The following is a 23,938-nucleotide window of genomic DNA, read 5'->3' on the forward strand; positions in this document are numbered from 1 at the left end:
CCTCCCTCTCATCCCTTTCCTCTCGCTTCTTATCCACCTCCCACTACCCTTCTCTCCCACCGCCCTGCTCTCCTATCCCCTCCCCAACCTTTTTCCTTGGCCTTTCCCTGTCACCCCATATTTTTTCCTCTCCCTTGCACTCCTGATGCCCTCCCCTTGCCTCCCCAATTCTTCGCCCCTCCGTCCCCTATCCCCAGCCCTTCATTCCCTCTCCCCGGCCCTTCGTCCCTTATACCCGCCCCTTCGTTCCTAATCCCCCGCTCGTCCCCCAGTCCCCCGCAACTCTGCCCGTCCCCCAACCCTCTGCCCGTCCCCCGCCCCTCCGTCAGTCCCCTGCCCCTCGCCCGTCCCCCACCCCTCCACCAGTTCCTCACCCCCAATCACCGGCCCTCTGCCCGTCCCCCAATCCCCAGCCCTCTCTTGTTATTCCTTTACCCTCCATCACCACTCACTTATCCCTTTCCCTGTCACTTGCCCGCGCCCTCGCCCCCTATTCCAACCACCAGTCTGATCGCAAAGTTGGGAAAACAGTCATTTGCATATTATAATATATTATTGTAATACTGTAATCTACTTAAAGGAGCTTTGTGCCTTGTGGGGAAGACAAGGGACCGGGCACAGGATAGCCCAAGAGTGGGGAGGTGAGCATTGCCATCGGGCTAGCAGGTGGCCAGTGGCCTGAGAAGAACGGGCATGGGAAGACCCAAGGGCACCCACAAGCATCGTCAGTGGCCCGAGCAGTGCAGGGGAAGAGGGAGAACATGGTGATGATGGCCGGTAACCTGAGTTTTGATCAAGGTGGAGGACAAGGGTGAACAAGGGGTGGGCAGGCACTGAAGCCTTAAATAAACAAGTTTAAATACACTTTATCTGGCATTGGTAGCACTTATTTGGCATAGGAAATATAATTTAAATAAAAGCCAAATAAAATGTACTTACAGCACCACTGAGGTGTGGAGCTGGGATACAGAGCTTGGATGAGCACCAGCCCTGACCATCATATTCCCCTTTCTCCTCTGCGCTGCTCGGATCTTGGATCACTAGCTATCCTCTCACCCACTGGCAAAAATTGTCTGCATGCCCGCAGGACTTTCCACACCACATCCCTGTCCCACTCCGGCCACTAGCCATCTGCTTGCCGAATGACGATGCTCACCTTCCCACCCTTGAGCCATGGGAGTACTGAAAGTTAAGTATAATGGTAAGTCTGTTACATGTTGAAAGTGAAACCCTGGCATGACGAATATAGTGTTATATAAAAATTGTGATACAAGTAAAATATGAAATGGATATGAAGTGCATTTTATATGGAAAAGTTTTAATATATTACCGATCGATGTCCTGTTGCACAGGCAGAGTGAAGCCCACGTGTAGTCTTCAGGTGAAAGGGATTGAGAGTTGGCTGAGCCAGCATGTGCAGATGTAATGCGGTCTCTGTTTTAAAGTATATATTCTCTGCTCCCCTCTCTTTTCTTTCCTCTCCTTCTCTCACCACTTTCCTCTCCTGCTGCAGTTCCACTGGCAGAACGGTGCAATTAGAGCAGGACAGATTTACATAGGCACATCCCATTGTAAATATGGATGTCAAAATTTATAATGACATTGTACAACTTCAAAATAGGGACTAAATTATATCTGTGTGTCCTAGTCCAGGTATTGCCCTATTATATACACACACATATCAGTCACCCGTGGCTTTGCATGTGGGGAATCAAGACCCTCTTTCCCCCATTCATCCTCATCCACTAGCTCCCTTCCCCCCTTGCTCCCTCGCCTCGCCGCCTCCCTTTTGCTCCCTCGCCTCCCTTCGCTCCCTCACTCCCTCGCCTCCTCCCCGCACTCCTCGCCGCTCCCTCGCCTCCTCCCTTGCCTCCCTTTTGCTCCCTCGCCTCCCTTTGCTCCCTCACTCCCTCGCCTCCTCCCCGCTCCCCTCGCCGCCTCCTTTGCCTTTTGCTCCCTCGCCTCCTCGCCACCTCCCCCCCCACTCCCTCGCCGCCACCTTCCCCGCTCCCTCGGCTCTACCCCCTGCGCTCCCTCACCTCTAACCCCTGCTCCTTCGCCTCTACCCCCCCTCGCTTCTACCCCCCCGCTCCCTCGCCTCCTCCCTTCCCCTCCCTTCCTCGCTTCCAATTCAGTTATTCCCCCACCCTCTAACCATGTGCATAAATTGTGTGTGTGTGACCAGCATGAAACAAGCCTATTGAGAATCTAAGTGCCCTTTGGTGTTCCTTGCTCTTTAGTGGCATTTTTAATTGATTCAAAATTCTACATAATTTTTCAGAAGCCAAAATTTACCCAATTAATTTTGCTGGAAGACTATTCTGCTCAATGTTTCTTGATTAGGTTTATTTTCTTTCAATTATCTAATTTTCCAGACTAGTCTGATCAATCAGTGTAAAGAGAAATCCTGTTTTTGTGTTTTCTAGGGATTAAGATTAGGCCCCAAATCATTTTAATGCTGGCGTTTAGATTTATTTTTTGCAAGATATTTCTTCTTGTTTTGTATTATACATCTGTTCCAAATAAAATAGTTCTTCTTACTCAAGTTTACAATTTAGTGCAGTGCCCATTTTCAAGAAGAGTGACAGAATAAACCCAGGCATTGATGAGTCCAACGGTCCCCTCAATACTGGGTTACGTAATCAAATTAATCAGGAATAAACTTGAACGATTGCCCATATAGTAACCTAGCGAATTGTAGTCAACATCTGTTCAGAAGGGGAAGTTCCTACCTCTTTGAATCTCAGATGAACTGTGCAAAGTGCTACCCTGTGGTGTACCCAAATATCCGTAAAGCCTTTGACAAAGTGCCACGCAAAAGACTTGTACTTAAGCTTAAAGCAATTGTCTGAAGGACAACAAAAAGTAGATATTTGTTAGGGCTGGGAAAAGTGCTGAGCGGTGTTGGGAGCCTGTTGTTCCTAATTTATATTAAAAACTTGAAGTCAAAGTAAACTGGTCAGATTCGCAGATCATACCAAACTGGAAGGACGGTTGAATCTGAGGAGGGAGACAGCCAGGGCCTGCAAAACAAGTTGGGAAAAATATGTAAGTGTTTGAAATACCCAAACATGAAATTTAATATGGATGAGTGTAAAGTGCACATTGGAAAATAAATGGGTGCCATAAGTAATCCACGAATAATGTTGAAATAACTATGGCTGAAATCTAAAAGTGTTTGGACCTGTTAAATGCCAAGTCTACAATCACTTTGGAGATGCAATCAACAAACTGTATAGCCAACACAGTAGAGTGCAAGTCAAAGGAAGACATGCATAAACTATATATAGTCCTCTAATCAGACCATACCTTGAGTACTACATCCAAATCTCCTTACCCAGGTGCAAGGGGCAGTGCAGAGAAGAATTACAGATTGTTCATTTTAATCAGAGGACTGAATTATGAGGAAAGACTCAAGAAGCAGGCTTTCCAACCATCCAAGTATGTGACTGAGTGCAGACCTTGTAGAGGTGAATGGTAACGAAATGGTAAATCTGGAGCACTACTGCAAATTAAATTGGTTAAAGGAGCAAAGATTCAAAGTAGCAAAAGCAAATTTAGGGCTAATCAGGAAGTTTTTCATCCTACAAAGAGAGATCAGCACATGGTGTTTCCATGTAGTGTAGCAGAGGCCAAGAACCTGGAACCATTTAAGAATAGCTGAATGCATTGTTGTGGAAAGGAGGAGGAGAGGTGGGCAATTTTTTGGATAGATGAACAAAGATGGACTGAATGCCGTTTTCATTCATTTCAAAGATGTGATCTGATCCTATACTTTATATAGTTTAAGCTTCAACATCATTCATTTGCTGAAGTGCAATTTCTTAGATTGGCTGCATGAGAAATTAAGTAATTTCTAGGTCATGAAGAATTAACGGTAAGGTATGTACATTCACCATGCTGTTTTTGACCTGTTTGCCTGATAGTATATATTTATAGAGCTATTATACTAAACTCAGGCCAGCTTGTTCAGTAAACCATTAAAGTCCTTTTTTGAGAAACAAACTTGATGCTTTTGCCTTCTAAATCTCTATTTATTCACCAGAGACCATAATACCGAATGCGGTCTCACACTGCAGCTGAGAATAATTGAACATTGTACAGTGTGCGTACACCTGACTTTGCGTGCATTCTATAGAGAATAATAAACACAGGAAATGCTAGAAATACACTGTCAGTCAACACCTATAAAGAGAAAAGACAAGTTAACATTTTGGATACAGACCCTCCCTCAGAATTCAGTTCTAAGGAACGGTCTTAATCCGAAAGGTGAATATTTCCAACATTTTCTGTTTTTATTTCAGATTTCCAACATTTGTAGATTTTGTTGTTAACTGCAAAGAGTTATAAATGTCACTACTTACTATACATTCAAGAATTTAGATTTAAAAACAAAAATGAAATCTTGTTGAGATACAGCGGCAAACGTGGGAGTCGAGACCAGAGCTAGTAAAACACAACTGCTTTTATTCTACCTCATGACAAAGAGAAACTGGAAAAGCCCGCGCATCCACTTAAATACTCCCCAGACAGGAAGTGCTCCCGGCAGCCTGTCCCTGCGGGAAACAAGTTGCTGGAGGAAAGGGCCCCCGGCTGGGGGCATCTGCTTAAACTGTCCGTGCCACCGTGAGCGGATTATGTCCAGAGGTGGCGTGTCGCCACAGAGCTCCCCCCAGAATCCGCTTCGGAGGAGTGGACGAGTCGTGACGGTGGTCTGATGGTTCTGCTGCAGCGGCTCTGAGTGGTCGCCGGTCTAGTTGGTGGGGCCGGGCGGTTCGCCGCCGGCTGTGCTGGCTTGCTGGCGGGACGGCCTCTAGTTGGAGGTCGGGCCACGGGGACCTGTTCCCCTGGTTCTGTGTGTGCTGGTTTGAGCCGGTCGATGGAGACTGTGTCGACCCTGTCGCCGAGTCGCAGCTTGAAGACCTTGTCCCCGGTTTGTAGTACCTCGTACGGTCTGTCGTACGGGGGTCGCAGGGGCCCGCGGTGCGCGTCGTGTCGCACAAAGACGAAGCGCGCCTGCTGTAAATTTGGCGGGACGTGAGGTGCGAGTTCGCCGTGTCGGTTGACCGGAAGTGGGGCGAACTGCTGAGCGGAAGAGAAAGAGTTGAGCCGCTGCTGTTCGGCCGACCAAGGCGTGGTAGCCTCCGGAAGGAATTCGCCTGGGACGCGCAGCGGTTGTCCGTAGACTAACTCCGCTGCCGAGGACTGGAGGTCTTCCTTGACCGCGGTGCGTAGGCCTAGTAGCACCCACGGTAGGCGGTCAGTCCAGGTACTGTCCTGCAGGCCGGCGCGGAGTGAGGCCTTGAGTGACCTGTGGAAGCGTTCACAAAGCCCGTTGGCCTGCGGGTGGTACGCCGTGGTTCGGTGGAGCGTCACCCCGAGGTTGCGTGCTGTGGCCGTCCAGAGTTCGGAGGTGAACTGGGCGCCTCTGTCGGAGGTTATGTCGGCCGGTACGCCGAACCTCGCAACCCAGGTGTTAACGAATGCCCTGGCGATGTCAGCTGTGGTGGTGGAGGTCAGCGGCACTGCCTCAGGCCAGCATGTGTAGCGGTCGACCATCGTGAGGAGATAAGTTTGGCCTTGCGATGGCGGCAGAGGACCGACGATGTCGACGTGTACGTGGTCAAAGCGGCGGCTGGGTACCTTGAAGTCTCCCAGGGGTGCTTTTGTGTGCAGCTGTACCTTAGCCTGTTGGCAGGAGGTGGCCCAAGTCCGAACATCTTTGCTGAGGCCGCGCCAGACGAAGCGCTGGGAGAGGAGTTTGACGGATGTGCGGGAACCCGGGCGGGAGAGCCCGTGGAGCGCGTCGAAGATGCGGCGGCGCCAGGTTGCAGGGACGACCGGCCTGGGTTGGCCGAGTGAGACGTCGCAAGTGACTGCCGTGGCTTCGGGCCCGTGCGCGACCTTGGTTAGGCGTAGCCCTGGCAGGCTGGTAGCCGCCGAGAGGAGGTCTGGGTCCGTGAGCTGGGCCGCTGCTTGTTGCGCGTAGTCGACCGCGAGGTGATTCGTGCAGATGGCGGGACGGGAAAGGCAGTCGGCGACAACGTTGTCTCTACCGGAGACGTGCTGGATGTCCGTAGTAAACTCAGACACGGCCGCGAGCTGGCGTTGCTGCCTAGCTGACCAGGGTTCGGTGTGCTTGGCCATCGCGTATGTGAGCGGCTTGTGCTCCACGTACGCGGTGACGGGGCGGCCTTCCAGGAGGAACCTGAAATGGCGGACCGACAGGTGGAGCGCGAGAAGCTCGCGGTCGAAAGTGGAGTATTTGACCTCCGGGGGGCGCAGTTGGCGGCTGTAGAAGGCAAGTGGCTGCCACGCGCCATTGACCCACTGCTCGAACACGGCGCTGACCACGTGGTCGGAGGCGTCGGTGGTGAGCGCGACCCGGGCATCGGCCCTCGGGTGCGCGAGCAGGGTGGCGTTGGCGAGCGCGTTTTTGGTGGCGTCGAAGGCGGCTGACGTATCAGTGGTCCAGGCTACGTCCATCTTGCCGGATTTACCTCGGAGGGAGTCGTATAGGGGCTTCACGAGGGCTGCAGCTCTGGGGATGAACCTGTTGTAGAAGTTCACCATCCCGAGGAACTCCTGGAGGCCCTTGATGGTTGTGGGGCGGGGGAATTGCTGGACAGCCTGCACCTTGTTGGGCAGGGGGACGGCCCCAGCAGGGGTGATGTGGTGACCGAGAAAATCGATCTCGGTTAGGCCGAATTGGCACTTCGCCGGGCTGAGGATGAGCCCGTGTTGGGCTAGGCGCCCGAACAGGATGCGAAGGTGTTCCTGTTTGGAGGAGCTGGCCACGAGAATGTCGTCTAGATAGACGAATAGGAAGTTCAGGTCCCGGAGGACTGAGTCCATAAGGCGCTGGAAAACCTGGGCTGCATTCTTGAGGCCGAAGGGCATCCTCAGGAACTCGAACAGGCCGAATGGGGTGATGACGGCCGTTTTGGGGATGTCCGCGGGGTGTACGGGGACTTGGTGGTAACCGCGCACCAGGTCGACCTTGGAAAAGACGGTTCGTCCGGCCAGTCGGGCCGAGAAGTCCTGGATGTGTGGCACCGGGTATCGGTCGGGGGTGGTGGCGTCGTTGAGGCGGCGGTAGTCCCCGCAAGGGCGCCAGCCTCCGCCGGGCTTGGGGGCGATGTGGAGGGGCGAGGCCCAAGGGCTGCTGGAGCGGCGGATGATGCCGAGTTGTTCCATGGTGGTGAACTCGGCCCGCGTGATTTCCAGCTTGGCCGGGTTGAGTCTGCGGGCGTGGGCAGAAACTGGGGGGCCGGTGGTGGGGATATAGTGCTCCACACCGTGTTTGGCGGCTTTGGCCGAAAAGGTTGGGTTAGTGAGGGCGGGAAACTCGGCTAGGAGTGCCGAGTAGTCGTCCGTGGCTCTGGCGCGGCAGTAGGTCATCAGGCCGGCCAAACGGGCCGGGGTGAATGCGCCGGGGATGGGGGCCATCGTGTTGATGTCGACGAGGCGGTGCCTCGGAATGTCGACAAGGAGGCCGTGGGCGCGTAGGAAGTCGGCGCCGATGAGTGGGCAGAGGACCTTGGCTGTGAGGAACTCCCAGCGGTAGCGGCGGCCCGCGAGGTCGAGCGTGACCATGCGGGTGCCATATGTGCGGATGTCAGAGCCATTGGCTGCGGCCAGCGTGATACCCCATGTGCCGCGTTGGATTTCGAGGGCAGAGGCGGGGGTGATGCTGTGCTGGGCCCCTGTGTCACACAGAAATCGGCGGTTGGTTCTGTTGTCGGTGACGTACAGTAGAGGCCCCTTTTGCCCCGCGGCCATCGCGGGGGCTGGTGCGGTGGGGGGGGGGTTGAAAGTACACGGTGGCGTGCAGCGTTGGGCCCTAGTGCCAAAACGGGTGTGGTAGTAGCAGTGACCCGGAGTGGTAGGGCGGTCAGGCCTAGTGGGCCGGGAAGACCGCGTGGTCGTTGCCGTGAGGTTGGGCGCGACGTCGCGAGCGGACTGTGCAGAGAGCAGCCGGTCGGCCTTTTCGGCTATGTCATTCAGGTCCGTGGAGCCAGACTCCACAATGAGCGGGCGGATGCTGGCGGGGAGCTGCCGAATGAAAAGCGTGCGAAAGAGGGCGCCGGTGTTTTTGTCGTCCGAGAGGGACAGCATGTGGGAAAGCAGATCCGAGGGTGAAGCGTCACCAAGGCCGGGGAGGTCAAGGAGTTGGCAGTTGGGCTGGTAAGAGGACGTTTGAAATTTATTAAGGAGCGCAGCCTTCAGATGTTCGTACTTGCCTTCCGGTGGTGGATCCTGCAGCGCTGCCCAAACCTTGGGGACTGTGGCGTAGGTGAGAGAGGAGACGAGGTAGTCGTACTTTGTGGCGTCGACTGTAATGTGTTTCAGCCGGAATCTGGACTCAGCTTGAACAAACCAGGCTTCGGCTAGGTTCTCCCAAAAGTCCGGTAGTTTAACCGTGGCTGCATTTGTATCCGCCATGCTAGCTTAGGATTCGTCCTGAGCGTCGGGGTCACCAGTGTTGAGATACCACGGCAAACGTGGGAGTCGAGACCAGAGCTAGTAAAACACAACTGCTTTTATTCTACCTCATGGCAAAGAGAAACTGGAAAAGCCCGCGCATCCACTTAAATACTTCCCAGACAGGAAGTGCTCCCGGCAGCCTGTCCCTGCGGGAAACAAGTTGCTGGAGGAAAGGGCCCCCGGCTGGGGGCGTCTGCTTAAACTGTCCGTGCCGCCGTGAGCGGATTATGTCCAGAGGTGGCGTGTCGCCACAATCTAATGAAATTGATTATGCATGAACACAGTACCAGTGGAGTAATTTGTCAAGTCAAATCTGTTGAGCAAGTCAATCACATGACTATTAAAAGGAAACAGCCAAACCTTTTTAAGTGATGCTATATGGTTATTCCTTGCTGTAATTTATTATAATGTGTCGCTATATCACTCCTTTGGAGATATATATATATATATACACCAATCCCTGTCTTCCCCTTTTCAGTTACAATGTTGTCATGAAATGCTTCCTATTCAACAATCTAAATAGGGGAGATAACAAATAGCAAAGTTCAAAACTATTTTAAAAAATCAGTGTTGTCTCATGTAATACTGAATATGTATAACATTCTTCATATATATTGTGTGTTACCACACAACTCATTACATAATACAGTAGGTATTGATACTAAGTATAAATGGAAAGTATAATTGGCCTGCAATGTCACTTTTGTTTATATTCGTTCATGGGATGTGGGTGTCTCTGGCATTTATTGCTCATCCCTAGTTGCCCTTGAGAAGGCGGTGGTGAGCCGCCTTCTTGAAGCGCTGCAGTCCATGTGGTGAAGGTACTCCCACAGTGCTGTTAGGGAGGGAGTTCCAGGATTTTGACCCAGCGACGATGAAGGAACGGCGATATATTTCCAATTCAGGATAGTGTGTGACTTGGAGGGGAACTTGGAGGTGGTGGTGTTTCCATGCGCCTGCTGCCCTTGTCCTTCTAGGTGGTAGAGGTCGCGGGTTTGGGAGGTGCTGCCAAAGAAACTTTGGCGAGTTACTGCAGTGCATCTTGTAGATAGTACACACTGCAGCTACGGTGTGCCGGTGGTGGAGGAAGTGAATGTTTAAGGTGGTGGGTGGTGTGCCAATCAAGTGGGCTGCTTTGTCTTGGATGGTGTCGAGCTTCTTGAGTGTTGTTGGCGCTGCACTCATCCAGGCAAGTGGAGAGTATTCCATCACACTCCCGACTTGTGTCTTGTAGATGGTAGAAAGGCTATGGGGAGTCATGAGGTGAGACACTCGCTGCAGAATACCCAGCCTCTGACTTGCTCTTGTTGCCACAGTATTTGTGTGGCTGGTCCAGTTAAATTTCTGGTCAATGGTGACCCCCCAGGATAATGATGGTGGGGGATTCGGCGATGGTAATGCCGTTGAATGTCAATGGGCAGTGGTTAGACTTTCGCTTGTTGGAGTTAGTCATTGCCTGGCACTTGTGTGGCGCGAATGTTACCTGCCACTTATCAGCCCAAGCCTGAACGTCGTCCAGGTCTTGCAGCATGCGGGCATGGACTGCTTCATTATCTGAGGAGTTGCGAGTGACACTTTTTGCGGATGTAACTGGTAAACTAGATAAGGGAGAACCAGTGGATGTGGTGTATTTGGACTTTCAGAAGGCTTTCGATAAGGTCCCACATAAGAGATTAGCTTGTAAAATTAAGGCACATGGGATTGGGGGCAAGGTGTTGGCAGATAGAAAGCAAAGAGTTGGAATACACGGGTCATTTTCCAAGTGGCAGGCGGTGACTAGTGGGGTACCGCAAGGATCGGTCCTAGGACCCCAGCTGTTCACAATATATATTAATGATCTGGACGAGGGAATTGGATGTAGTATCTCCAAATTTGCAGACAACACAAAGCTAGGTGGGAGGGTATGCTGTGAGGAGGATGTTGTGAAACTCCAGTACGATTTGGACAGGTTGGGTGATTGGGCAGAAACATGGCAAATGCACTATAATGTGGATAAATGTGAGGTTATCCACTTTGGTGGCAAAAACAGGAAGGCAGATTATTATTTGAATAGCAATAGATTGGGAGAAGGGGAAGTGCAAAGAGACCTGGGTGTTCTTGCGCACCAGTCGCTGAAGGTAAGCATGCAGGTGCAGCAGGCGGTTAAGAAGGTAAATGGTATGTTGGCCTTCGTAGTAAGAGGGTTTGAGTACAGGAACAAGGATGTCTTGCTGCAGTTGTACAGGGCCTTGGTGAGGCCACACCTTGAATATTGTGTGCAGTTATCTGAGGAAGGATGTTCTTGCCATGGAAGGAGTGCAGCGAAGATTCACCAGGCTAATACCTGGGATGGCAGGAATGACGTACGAGGCAAGATTGTGTCGATTGGGCTTATACTCACTGGAGTTTAGAAGATTGAGAGGGGATCTCATCGAAACCTATAAAATTCTGTCAGGCCTGGACAGACTAGATGCAGGAAGGATGTTCCCGATGGCCGGGGAGTCCAGAACTAGGGGTCATAGTCTAAGGATAAGGGGTAAGCCATTTAGGACTGAGATGAGGAGGAATTTCTTCACCCAGAGAGTGGTGAACCTGTGGAATTCTCTACCACAGAAGGCGGTGGAGGCCAATTCATTAAATATATTCAAGAAGGAGTTGGATATATTTCTTAAGGCTAAAGGGATCAAGGGATATGGGGAGAAAGCAGGGACAGGGTACTGAATTTGGATGATCAGCCATGATCTCATTGAATGGCGGCGCAGGCTCGAGGGGCCGAATGGCCTACTCCTGCTCCTATCTTCTATGTTTCTATGTAACACTGCAGTCATCAGCGAACATCCCCATTTCTGACTTTATGATGGAGGGAAGGTCATTGATAAAGCAGCTGAAGATGGTTGGGCCTAGGACACTGCCCTGAGGAACTCCTGCAGCGATGTCCTGGGGCTGTGGTGATTGACCTCCAACCACCACAACCATCTTTCTTTGTGCTAGGTATGACTCCAGCCAGTGAAGAGTTTTCCCCCCGATTCCCATTGACTTCAGCTTTACTAGGGCTCCTTGATGCCACACTTGGTCAAATGCTGCCTTGATGTCAAGGGCAGTCACTCTCACCTCACCTCTGGAATTCAGCTCTTTTGTCCATGTTTGGACCAAGGCTGTAATGAGGTCTGGAGCCGAGCGGAACCCAAACTGGGCATCAGTGAGCAGGTTATTGGTTTGTAAGTGCCGCTTGATAGCACTGTCGACGACACCTTCCATCACTTTGCTGATGATTGAGAGTAGACTGATGGGGCGGTAATTGGCCGGAGTGGACTTGACCTGCTTTTTGTGGACAGGACATACCTAGGCAGTTTTCCACATTGTCGGATAGATGCCAGTGTTGTAGCTGTATTGGAACAGCTTGGCTAGAGATGCGGCTAGTTCTGGAGCACAAGTCTTCAGCACGACAGCCGGGATGTTGTTGGGGCCCACAGCCTTTACTGTATCCAGTGCGCTCAGCCGTTTCTTGATATCACGTGGAGTGAATCGAATTGGCTGAAGACTGGCTTCTATGGTTTTCTAAAAAGTAATATTTGATTAAATTGGTATCAATGATATTGTGCAAGTCTAAATTAGTCTTTCAGCACATAGGCATAAATGAAGAACATGTTCCCACAAGGGGAGGTCAGAGGGACCAGTCAACCCCACACCCTCTTAGACACCTTGTAGGGTTGTTTGAAGAGTTGGTGTCAACACATTATCTGCCTGCTCATCTAGATAAAGAATTGTATGCAAGAACAAAATAATTTTGGATCGACAAAGTGAAGAACTTAAATTATGGAAAATGTTTTGCGTAGATGTAGCAAACTGGAGAGTATCTTCCGGGTGCAGGTGAATAACCATCACGATGGTGCAATGGGCAGATGTTGCTGTGCTACCAGTTTGCCTCTATATATCAAAGTACATATAGGATTAATGTGTTTTGATTTTGTAAAATTTAAGTGTAATATTTTTATTTCATCTCCATTTTGAGCAATTTCAGGTTAAAGTAGAATATCTCTGGCTCCTCCACAGGAAGAATTGTTGATTGTGCTGTCTGAAGCATCATGTTTGTTATCGTGATGATCAATTTTGCAATGAAATTGCGTTTTTGTCAATTACTGTGATGGCAGCTATTCAATATCTTCTAGCACCAAGATGAAGAGCGACGTCGGCAGTTGAGAGAGAGAGCTCGTCAGCTAATTGCAGAAGCTCGATCTGGTGTTAAGATGTCTGATCTTCCCAGCTACAATGAACTGACTACAGAAAAGTTGAGAGAAAGATCAAAGGCAGCTGGAGGTTAGTGAAACTTACAAGAACAACTCCTTACTTAGATATCAGTGTTTTTATTGTAAAATAATATAACCTTTAATGAAATCTCAGTGGAATCATTAATCGCCAACCTGGAGGCACAACGAATAAAATAATTGAAACATAGACTTCAATATTAGCGGACAGGGTGTGGGAGGAGCACGGGGAAAATTTAGCAAGGCCGGACTTGGAGGCCGTGCCGATCTTAACGGCTGGGGCCTCATTTAACGAATGTGCTGAGACTCCCGCCTGACAGCAGGCTGAATTAACAGCCTGTCCAGTGGGTGGGACCCAGCTTGGATTTCGGCAGGAGGTCGCTGGCAGTTGACACCGGTGTCCGGCCATGATCGGGGGAGGGGAGTGGGTGGCTCTGCCCGTGATTGGGGTTAGCCCAGTTCAAGGGAGGGACAAAGCTTCATTGTAAGGCCAGGAGGAGCACTCCTGCTCCACAAGGAAACCTGAAAAATACATTTTCAACTTACCTTCTGGGCCAGGATCCGGTTCCTGGCAGGTTTTGCCTGACTAGGGTTGCCAACCCTCCAGGAATATGTCCAACCAGAGTTGGCAAGGCCCGCCCCCCTCGCCCCCTCCCTCCCAGGCCTCAGCTTGAAATTGTAGATCGGGTCCTGATAACCAGAGTGACCCTCGCTGATCCTGGACCTGTGAATCGCTGTCTTAGCCAGGCCCAGGAGCAGAACCATAAGAAGGTCCTCCGACTTGCCCGCCACCAGGAGACTGAAGGTCTGGAATGTAGGGCTGAAGTGCAACCAGAAACTTAGGAGTAGCCCTCTCAGATAATTGAATAAAGGCTGCTGCCCCTCACATTCCACAAAAATGTAGAACACAGACTCATCCGGACCTCAAAAGTCACAAGCAAACTGGGTGTCCATGAAGTAACTTAATAATTTGTTGCACTCTACTGCTACATGCAACACTCTCCACCCCAGATCCCCAATGGTGCAGGGAAGGACTTCCGCAAATCCCAATAATGCAGTTCTTCTGTTCTGGGTAACTGTTCAAATACTTGCCACAAATGATCCACTGCTTTGTTTTCTGTGCCTCAGTAAAGAGGCACCACGGTAGGATATCTTATCATAATTACTGCTGCTACAAAATATGAAAACTTAATCAAAACTCAGACACAGTGGGGTAGAAATTCATCTGGGCCCAGACTCGCCGGTGCATGGGAAGCACGTGCCTAAACAGAGAGACTTGAGGCCGGCCCAAAATTGGGCCTCGGGCCTCATCTAAAAACTCCGGGCTAGTTACAAGAAGCCTTTGTGCCTCCACAGGCAGCTCACCCTTCATGAGATTTCAATTTTGAGCTGCTTGCCTCAACAGTAGCGGCTTCAAGTAAATCTTTCGATTAGGCACTTTACAGTCTTCTGGACTCAACATCGAGTTCAGCAATTTCAGACTATAGCCTCGGCCCCCATGTTTTCTTTTGTGTCTCACATGGCAGCTGCTGATGATTCTGCCATTGCCATTTACACCTCATCCAGAGTCATCTTTTGTTTCTTAACTTGTCCCATTACCATCTCCTTTTGCCTTGCACCATCATTCCTTTTGTCTTTCAATCTCTCCTGCCCTCCATCCTATCACAGACCTTTCCTTTGTTCTTTCCTCCCCTCCCTCCTTTCCCTGCCCCACACTTGCTTAAATATCTGTTACTTCTCCAACTTTTTCCAGTTCTGACGAAGGATCATTGACCTGAAACGCTAACTCTGCTTCTCTCTCCACGATGCTGCCTGACCTGCTGAGTGTTTCCAGCATTTTCTCTTGTTTCAGATTTCCAGCATCCGCAGTATTTTGCTATTGTTTTAATACTTTAATGTTGCTTGCCCCATACATTTCCTTCCAATTCTCTCTCTCCTCAATTTTTATTTTATTTTTATACTTTAATTTTACATATTTACAACTTTACTAATCAAGTCTTTTTCGCTGGATTATTTCTCTAGCAAACTATTTTCAAATCTATTTCCTGACTACTTTCTTCTGTCTTTTACTACTTATTTTGGGCAATGAGCCTAGAACTAGAGAACACAAGCACAAAATTCACAAGCTTCGAAGAAGGCTAAAGATTATAGGAAATTCTTCCCCCAGTAGATAGTGAAAGTTCTCACAGAGAAAGCAATTCATGCAGGGGGCAACTGACCCCAACAAAAAGGAGCTGGATAATTATCTGTTTAGAAGGGAGTTTGAAGATTATGGAGAGTCAGCATCATTACTTGATGTTTTTTTCCAGGAGAGAGAGGGTAGAAATTAACACAGACTGGGTTGAACTGGGATGTTCCCAATTAAATTATGTTGGGACATCCAAAAGACATGATAAGGCACTATAGAAACAAATGCAAGTTATTTTTCTGTCTTCCATGTTGTCAGTATAGTGTTCCAAGCAGTGCAGTACCTGATGTGTTTCTATGACAAAGCTGCTGCGATTGTACTGCCCATTCACGCATGGTTTAAACTGGGAAAGTATACCGTAATATTGTTGTAACAACATGTGGGTCTCGGCTAGCTGGCGGCAACTAAAAGCTAAGCCTGCTAGATTCTTTTTTGACCATTGGCCCTGTTTTTTTAAGTGGGTCTTCCTGACTGCTGCCAGTTATCTTAGGACCAGTAAATAGGCTGTTCAATGGTAGCATTGTAATCCTGGTAGTAACGTCATCAAGCAACATCCTGGCATCATCGCATATCAGCAGCCAGTGATTCCCTGTTGTGGTGTCATGACATCACTAGCTGGTGACTTCTGATGCTCATACATCCTGCACCTGCACTGGCCAGACTGTCACAGCTAGCCTGCACTTGTGTGAAATATCAGAAGCCACCTGCCAGCCAGTTGACGGGGATATTGGCTGCACAATTAGGAAGTAAATGCAGGAAAGCAAAGCACTTAGGCCCTTCTCCTGAGACCTGGCCTGCACTATATAAGCACTTTAAGCATGCACAAAGCTTTACTCACTGACCTCCAACTGCTGATGACATTTCGAATAACAGAAAAGAGGCAAGGGAAGAGTCTACTCTTTGCTTACATTAACATTTTTAAAACAATACAGTAGGCTGCCTCTGCACTTAGAGAACTTTAAAGCTAGATTTTGTACTGCCTGCAGAGATGCTGCAGGTGCAAGGCTGCCTTTTTCAGGTGTTTCTGTTGATACCAGCCTACTGATTTCCCATGCTTGTCATTGGTGCCGCGCATACCATGCTGGACAAACACCAATCATGAATTGGAATGTGGGTCTTTATTCTTTACAGATGTTCTAAAAGTAAACTTAAGAGTAATAAACTGCCCATTTTCACTACAACACTAATTGTCTCACACTTTTGCATGGACTAACACGGAAATGCCAATTAATAACTAATCATGTGTTCAATGATGTAATGTATTATGATTGCTTGTGCTGATTTTCTTGTTCCTACAGATGATAATGTTGGGGTAGATACTAATGAGGAAGGCGCTGAATGCTCTATTTTGGGAGGTGGAGAGGAACATACTAACACTGAAACTGACCTTGATTCTTTTGGTAATTCTAATTACATTGTGCTGTTTGACCTGCATAAAATGCAATTGTTGGTGCTTTCATGAGCTTTTCCTGTCTTTCTTGTCTGTTTTTGTAATGCATATATAAACAGAGACTGAAACTTTGAGCTGCAACAAAACTAAGTTTTTATTGTGATACCTTGAAACAGATGCTGTACCACAACATGCATATACAGTTTATATGCATCAATGATATCTGTAATTCTGGCTGCCATAACGCTAGAATTAACTTCCAATGCCATTACTGGTACAAGGTCACTGCAAGTAGAAAAATAAGTAAATAGTGTTGTATAATTTATTTAATACCCATGTGTTTACACTAGAAAACATTTTCCTACTTCAAAAAAATGAGCTTAGAGGTACAGCATATTATTTCTTTAACTTTTCCCATTACCCTTCCTTTCCTGAAAGTAGTAACTTATGATGGGGTACAATTCCATGGTACCAGCAGCTCTACTGTACATCATCCAAGTGGCCATTCCTCGTGTGGCATTGGCTTTGATCATGGGGCTATTGTAGTCAAGCCAATCATTTCCATCAGACATTCATTCGCAGATTTGAACAAATATTTTGTATCGGTCTTACATAAGAACATAAGAAATAGGAGCAGGAGTAGGCCAATCGGCCCCTCGAGCCTGCTCTGCCATTCAATAAGATCATGGCTGATCTGATCCTAACCGCCAATCCACTATCACAGAACCATCTCCTGAATCTAACAGAATTAGACACACGAAATAGGAGCAGGATCAGGCTACATGGCCCCTGGGCCCGCTCCGCTACCCACAGGGCCATGACCGATCCGAACCTAGACTCATGTCCAAATTCCTGCCCGCTCCCCGTAACCCTTAATTCCCTTTACTTCTAGGAAACTGTCTATTTCTGTTTTAAATTTATGTAATGATGTAGCTTCTACAGCTTTTTGGGGCAGCATATTCCATGGACCTACCACCTTCTGAGTGAAGTAGTTCCTCCTCATCTCAGTTTTGAAAGAGCAGCCCCTTATTCTAAGACTATGCCCCCTAGTTCTAGTTTCACCCATCATCGAGAACATCCTCCCCACATCCACCCAATCCAACCCCTTCACAATCTTATATGTTTCAATAAGATCGCCTCTCATTCTTCTGAACTCCAATGAGTAGAGTCCCAATCTACTCAACCTCTCCTCATATGTCCATCCCCTCATCCCCGGGATTAACCGAGTGAACCTTCTTTGTACTGACTCGAGAGCAAGTATGTCTTTTCTTAAGTATGGACACCAAAACTGTACACAGTATTCCAGGTGCGGTCTCACCAATACCTTGTACAACTGAAGCAATACCTCCCTATTTTTATATTCTATCCCCCTAGCAATGAAAGCCAACATTCCATTGGCCTTCTTAATCACTTGCTGCACCTGCATACGAACCTTTTGAGTTTCGTGCACCAGGACCCCCAGATCCCTTTGTACTTCAGTACTTTCCAGTTTCTTGCCATTAAGATAATAACTTGCTCTACGATTTTTCCTGCCAAAGTGCATAACCTCACACTTTCCAGTATTGTATTCCATCTGCCAAATCTCTGCCCACTTACTTAGCCTGTCTATGTCCCCTTGCAGGTTTTTTATGTCCTCCTCACTCACTACTTTCCCTCCCATCTTAGTATCATCTGCAAACTTTGATATGTTACACTCGGTCCCCTCCTCCAAATCGTTAATATAGATTGTAAAGAGTTGGGGACCCAGCACTGACCCCTGCGGAACACCACTAGTTACTGATTGCCAGTCTGAGAATGAACCATTTATCCCAATTCTCTGTCTTCTGTTAGATAGCCAATCCTCTATCCATGCCAGTATATTACCCCCAATCCTGTGATTTTTTATCTTAAGCAATAATCTTCTGTGTGGCACCTTGTCAAATGCCTTTTGGAAGTCTAAATACACTACGTCCACTGGTTCCCCTTTATCCACCCTATATGTTACTTCCTCAAAGAACTCCAGCAAATTTGTCAAACATGACTTCCCCTTCATAAAACCATGCTGACTTTGTCCTATTAAATTATGATTATCCAAATGTCCTGTTACTGTCTCCTTAATAATGGACTCCAAAATTTTACCTACCACAGATGTTAGGCCAACCGGTCTATAGTTTCCAGCCTTCTGTCTACTGCCCTTTTTAAATAAGGGTGTTACATTAGCAGTTTTCCAGTCTGCCGGGACCTTTGCCGAGTCCAGGGAGTTTTGGAAAATTATTACCAATGCATCCACAATCCCTACCACCACTTCCCTCAAGACCCTAGGATGTAAGCCATCAGGTCCAGGTGATTTATCCGCCTTGAGTCCCATTATTTTACCGAGTACCACTTCCTTAGTGATTTTGATCGTGTTTAGCTCCTCCCCCCCTTTACCCCCCTGCTTGTCCAGTGTTGGGATATTCTTAGTGTCTTCTACTGTAAAGACTGATACAAAATATTCATTCAGTGTTTTTGCCATCTCCATATTTCCCACCATTAATTTCCCGGTCTCATCCTCTAAGGGACCAACATTTACTTTAGCCACCCTTTTTTTCTTTTTATATAACTATAAAAACTCTTACTATCTGTTTTTATATTTTTTGCTAATTTACTTTCATAATCTATCTTCCCTTTCTTAATCAATCTTTTTGTTATTTTTTGCTGTCTTTTAAAGTTTTCCCAATCCTCTATCCTCCCACTAGATTTGGCTACCTTATATGCCCTTGTTTTTAGTCGAATACTATCCTTAATTTCTTTACTTAGCCACGGATGGCTGTCTTTTCTTTTACACCCTTTTCTTCTCAGTGGAATATATATTTTTTGGAAGTTGTAAAATAACTCCTTAAATGTACACCACTGATCATGTATCGTCTTACCCTTTAATCTATTTTCCCAATCCACTCTACTCAATTCCGCTCTCATACCTTCATAGTCTCCTTTATTCAAGCTTAGCACGCTTGTTTGAGATCCAACCTTCTCACCCTCTAATTGAATATGGAATTCAACCATGTTATGGTCACTCATTCCAAGGGGATCCTTTACTAGGACATTTTTAATTAATCCTGTCTCGTTACACAGGACCAAATCTAAGGTTGCTTGCCCCCTGGTCGGTTCAGTTACATACTGCTCAAGAAACCCATCCCTAATACACTCAATGAACTCATCCTCAAGGCAGCCCTGCCCAATTTGATTTGTCAAATTAATATGATAGTTAAAATCCCCCATAATTATAGATGTTCCCTTATTACAAGCCTCAACTATTTCCTGATTGATACTCCGTCGAACAGAGTTGCCACTGTTCGGAGGCCTATAGACTACGCCCACTAGTGTTTTTTTCACATTATTCCTTACCTCCACCCAAACTGTTTCATTATCCTGATCTTTTGACCCAATATCATTTCTCTGTATTACAGTGATTCCTTCCTTTATTAACATAGCCACCCCACCTCCCCTTCCTTCCTGCCTGTCCTTCCTGATCGTTAAATAACCTGGTATGTTTAATTCCCAGGCATTGTCACCCTGCAGCCATGTTTCTGTAATGGCCACAAGATCATACCCATATGTAGTTATTTGTGCCATTAACTCGTCTATTTTGTTACGAATGCTACGTGCATTCAGATAGAGAACTTTCAAAGATGTTTTGTGACACTTAGTTCCTGCTTTTGCCCTTTTTATTACTTTACCTTTTACTCCATACCTTCTGCCCCTTCCTGACACGCTCTGGTTTTCAATTTCCCCACTGCTACCTAAGTCTATGACCTTCTCTGTTGTCATTTTTATTATTTGCTCTCTAGGAACCTCCCCCTCACTCGTTAGTTTAAAGCCCTCTCTACAGCCCTAGTTATATGATCCGCCAGGACTCTAGTCCCAGCACTGGCCAAGTGAAGCACGTCCCAACGGAACAGCTCCCTCCTGCCCCAGTACTGGTGCCAGTGTCCCAGGAAGCAAAACCCATTTCTCCCACACCAGTCTTTGAGCCACGCATTTAACTCTCTAATTTTATTTGTCCTAGCCAAATTCGCTCGTGGCTCAGGTAATAATCCAGAGATTATTACCCTTGTGGTTCTGCTTTTTAATTTGGCCCCTAGCTGCTCAAACTCCCTCAGCAGAACCGCCTTCCTTGTCCTATCTATGTCGTTGGTACCAACATGGACCACGACAACTGGATCCTCCCCCTCCCACTCCAAGTTTCTCTCCAGTCCAGAGGAGATGTCCTTAACCCTGGCACCGGGCAGGCAACACAGCCTTCGGGACTCTCGCTCTCTGCTGCAAAGAACTCTATCTATCCCCCTAACGATACTATCCCCTACCACTACAACATTTCTTTTAACTCCCCCCACTTGAATGGCCCCCTGCTCCATGGTGCTGTGGCCAGGTTGCTCATCCTCCCCGCAGTCCCTGTTCCCAACCTCACAGGGAGTAAGAGCCTCGAACCTGTTGGACAAGTGCAAGGGCTGCGGCTCCTCCAACACTACCTCCTGGATCCCCGTACCTGCCTCACTTCTAGTCACACCATCCTGACCCTGGCCACGGACTACATCTGAATTAATTAATCTAATTGGTGTGAATACCTCGTGATACACAGAGTCCAGGTAACTCTCCCCCTCCCTGATGTGTCTCAGTGTTTGAAGCTCGGACTCCAGCTCTTCAACACGGAGCTGGAATTCCTCGAGCAGCCAACACTTACTGCAAATGTGATCACCGTGAGCATCAATGGTGTCCACCAGCTCCCACATATTGCAGCAGCAACACATCACCTGATCTCCCATTCTATGTAATTAATTTAATTTATTAATATTATTCTTAAATACCCTCTGCCCCGATTCTAGATGGTGAATATCACACCTTAGAAACTATAAACCAAAGAGATTTAAGCTTCAAAAGGGAGAAATACTCACCAACCAATCACTTACCCACTTTCTGGTGACGTCACACTTGGATTACTTTTTACCTCTCTCCTTCCCTCCGAGTTCCCAGACCGGAGACTGGTAGGCCTTACCTGGGTCTCTGGGACTTTTATAGCCCCGCTCTGCCGCTCAGGATTCCCGCCGACGCTGTGAGGCCTTACCTGGGTCTCTGGGACTTTTATAGCCCCGCTCTGCCGCTCAGGATTCCTGCCGACGCTGTGAGGCCTTACCTGGGTCTCTGGGACTTTTATAGCCCCGCTCTGCCGCTCAGGATTCCCGCCGATGCTTTTAGTGTCTTCACGGTAGAAGACACTAAAAGCATCCCAATAATGGATGATCAAGGGGCTATTTGGCGGGGGGGGAACTTAAAACAATCACTATCACTCGAGAGAAAGTACTAGACAAACTAATGGGACTAAAGGTGGACAAGTCCCCTGGACCCGATGGCCTGCATCCTAGAGTCTTAAAAGAGGTGGCTGCAGAGATAGTGGATGCATTTGTTGTAAACTACCAAAATTCCCTGGATTCTGGAGAGGTCCCAGCGGACTGGAAAACCGCAAATGTAACGGCCCTATTTTAAAAAGGAGGGAGACAGAAAGCAGGCAACTATCGACCAGTTAGCCTAACATCTGTCATTGGGAAAATGCTGGAGTCCATCATTAAGGGAAGTGATAGCAGGACATTTAGAAAATCATAATATAGTCAAGCAGAGTCAGCATGGTTTTATGAAAGGAAAATCATGTTTGACAAATTGTCTGGAGTTCTTTGAGGATGTAACGAGCAGGGTGGATAAAGGGGAACCAGTAGATGTGTACAGGAAACTTTGTTATATCCGGCACCGACGGGACCGAGCTGTTGCCGATCTATCAAAACTGCCGGACATACAAAGTTAATGTTGAAGCATATGGAGGTTTTCATCTCCGTATCTGACAACAAACACTGTTGCTTAGCAACAGCTTGTAAACAGTCGGCCCGTACCTTGGAAGTGCCTCTGTAGCTTAGCAACAGCTTCAGAGAGACTTTCCAGAGCCCGACTGTTGAAAACAAAGCCACGAGAAGAAAAAAAACCTAACAAAACGGCTCCTGATTTCTGCCGGTAGATCGAGGTTTCCGGACATACAACCTCCGGATAACCCAAAGTTTCCTGTATTTGGATTTCCAGAAGGCATTCGATAAAGTGCCGCATAAAAGATTACTACACAAGATAAGAGCTCACGGGGTTGGGGGTAATATATTAGCATGGAATAGAGGATTGGCTAACTAACAGAAAACAGAGAGTCGGGATAAATGGGTTATTTTCAGGTTGGCAAACTGTAACTAGTGGGGTGCCGCAGGGCTCAGTGCTGGGACCTCAACTATTTACAATCTATATTAATGACTTGGATGAAGGGACTGAGTGTAATGTAGCCAAATTTGCTGATGATACAAAGATAGGTGGGAAAGCAAATTGTGTGGAGGACACAAAGAATCTCCAAAGGGATATAGATAGGCTAAGTGAGTGGGCAAAAATGTGGCAGATGGCGTTTAATGTGGGGAAAATGCGAGGTTATCCACTTTGGTAGGAAAAATAAAAAGCAAATTATTTAAATGGGGAGAGATTACAAAATCCTGAGGTACAGAGGGATCTGGGGGTCCTTGTACATGAATCACAAAAAGTTAGCATACAGGTACAGCAAGTAATTAGGAAGGCAAATTAATGTTGGCCTTTATTGCAAAGGGAATGGAGTATAAAAGTAGGGAAGTCCTGTTACAGCTGTACAGGGCATTGGTGATACCACACCTGGAGTACTGCGTACAGTTTTGGTCTGCTTATTTAAGGAGGCAGTTCAGAGAAGGTTCACGAGGTTGATTCTGGAGATGAAGGGGCTATCTTATGAAGAAAGGTTGAGCAGGTTGAGCCTATACTCATTGGAGTTTAGAAGAATGAGAGGGGATCTTATTGAAACATATAAGATCCTGAAGGGGCTTTACAGGGTAGATGCAGAGAGGATGTTTCCCCTCGTGGGGGAATCTAGAACTAGGGGGCATAATTTCAGAATAAGGGGGCACCCATTTAAAACGGAAATGAGGAGGAATTTCTTTTCTCAGAGGGTTGTGAATCTTTGGAATTCTCTTCCCCAGAGAGCTGTGGAGGCTGGGTCATTGAATATATTTAAGGTGGAGATAGGCAGATTTTTGAACGATAAGGGAGTCAAGGGATATGGGGAGCTGGCAGGGAAGTGGAGTTGAGGCCAAGATCAGATCAGCCATGATCTTATTGAATGGCAGAGCAGGCTCGAAGGGCCAAATGACCTACTCCTGCTCCTACGTCTTATGTTCTTATGTAGATACATAAGCAGGAGTCACTCTGATGCACAGCTTGCCCCCATCCCCCCCACACAACCAAATCCCAAGGACAGCAAGGACATTTTTAGCATTCCATTACCAATAATGTAATCCAGCAGAAACTTGGAATCAAGCCTGATACCCTTCTGGTCTATTTGGCTCAGTATCACAGTATATGAAAGTTTTACCTATTTATCTATCGAATGGGCCAAGGTACAGTATATTAAACTTCAATTCTCATCATATAGTTGGTGAATCTTGCTATCTCTGTTTATAGCAAACTCTCACTTGCAAAACCTTTACACTTTTATTATTATGCCATCACAATTTAGTTTGGATTTTTTTTTTTAGTATCTATAATACATAAAAATGAATGTGTTTA

At 47.6% G+C, this 23,938-nt stretch overlaps 1 protein-coding gene across 1 annotated transcript in view; it reads left to right on the top strand.

The window, feature by feature from the left end:
• Positions 1-23,938, top strand: part of ehbp1 (EH domain binding protein 1) — a 321,338-nt gene that overhangs the window by 217,885 nt on the left and 79,515 nt on the right. Inside the window, exons 16-17 of the mRNA XM_085977747.1 lie at positions 12,636-12,783; positions 16,218-16,319. Coding sequence (XP_085833873.1) covers positions 12,636-12,783; positions 16,218-16,319 — 250 coding nt within the window. The remainder of the gene's footprint in view (positions 1-12,635; positions 12,784-16,217; positions 16,320-23,938) is intronic.

Source organism: Somniosus microcephalus, chromosome 3, assembly GCF_052327205.1.
Source record: "Somniosus microcephalus isolate GS21.2 chromosome 3, FLI_Smic_1.0, whole genome shotgun sequence".
In the NCBI taxonomy this organism is placed as follows: Eukaryota; Metazoa; Chordata; class Chondrichthyes; order Squaliformes; family Somniosidae; genus Somniosus; species Somniosus microcephalus.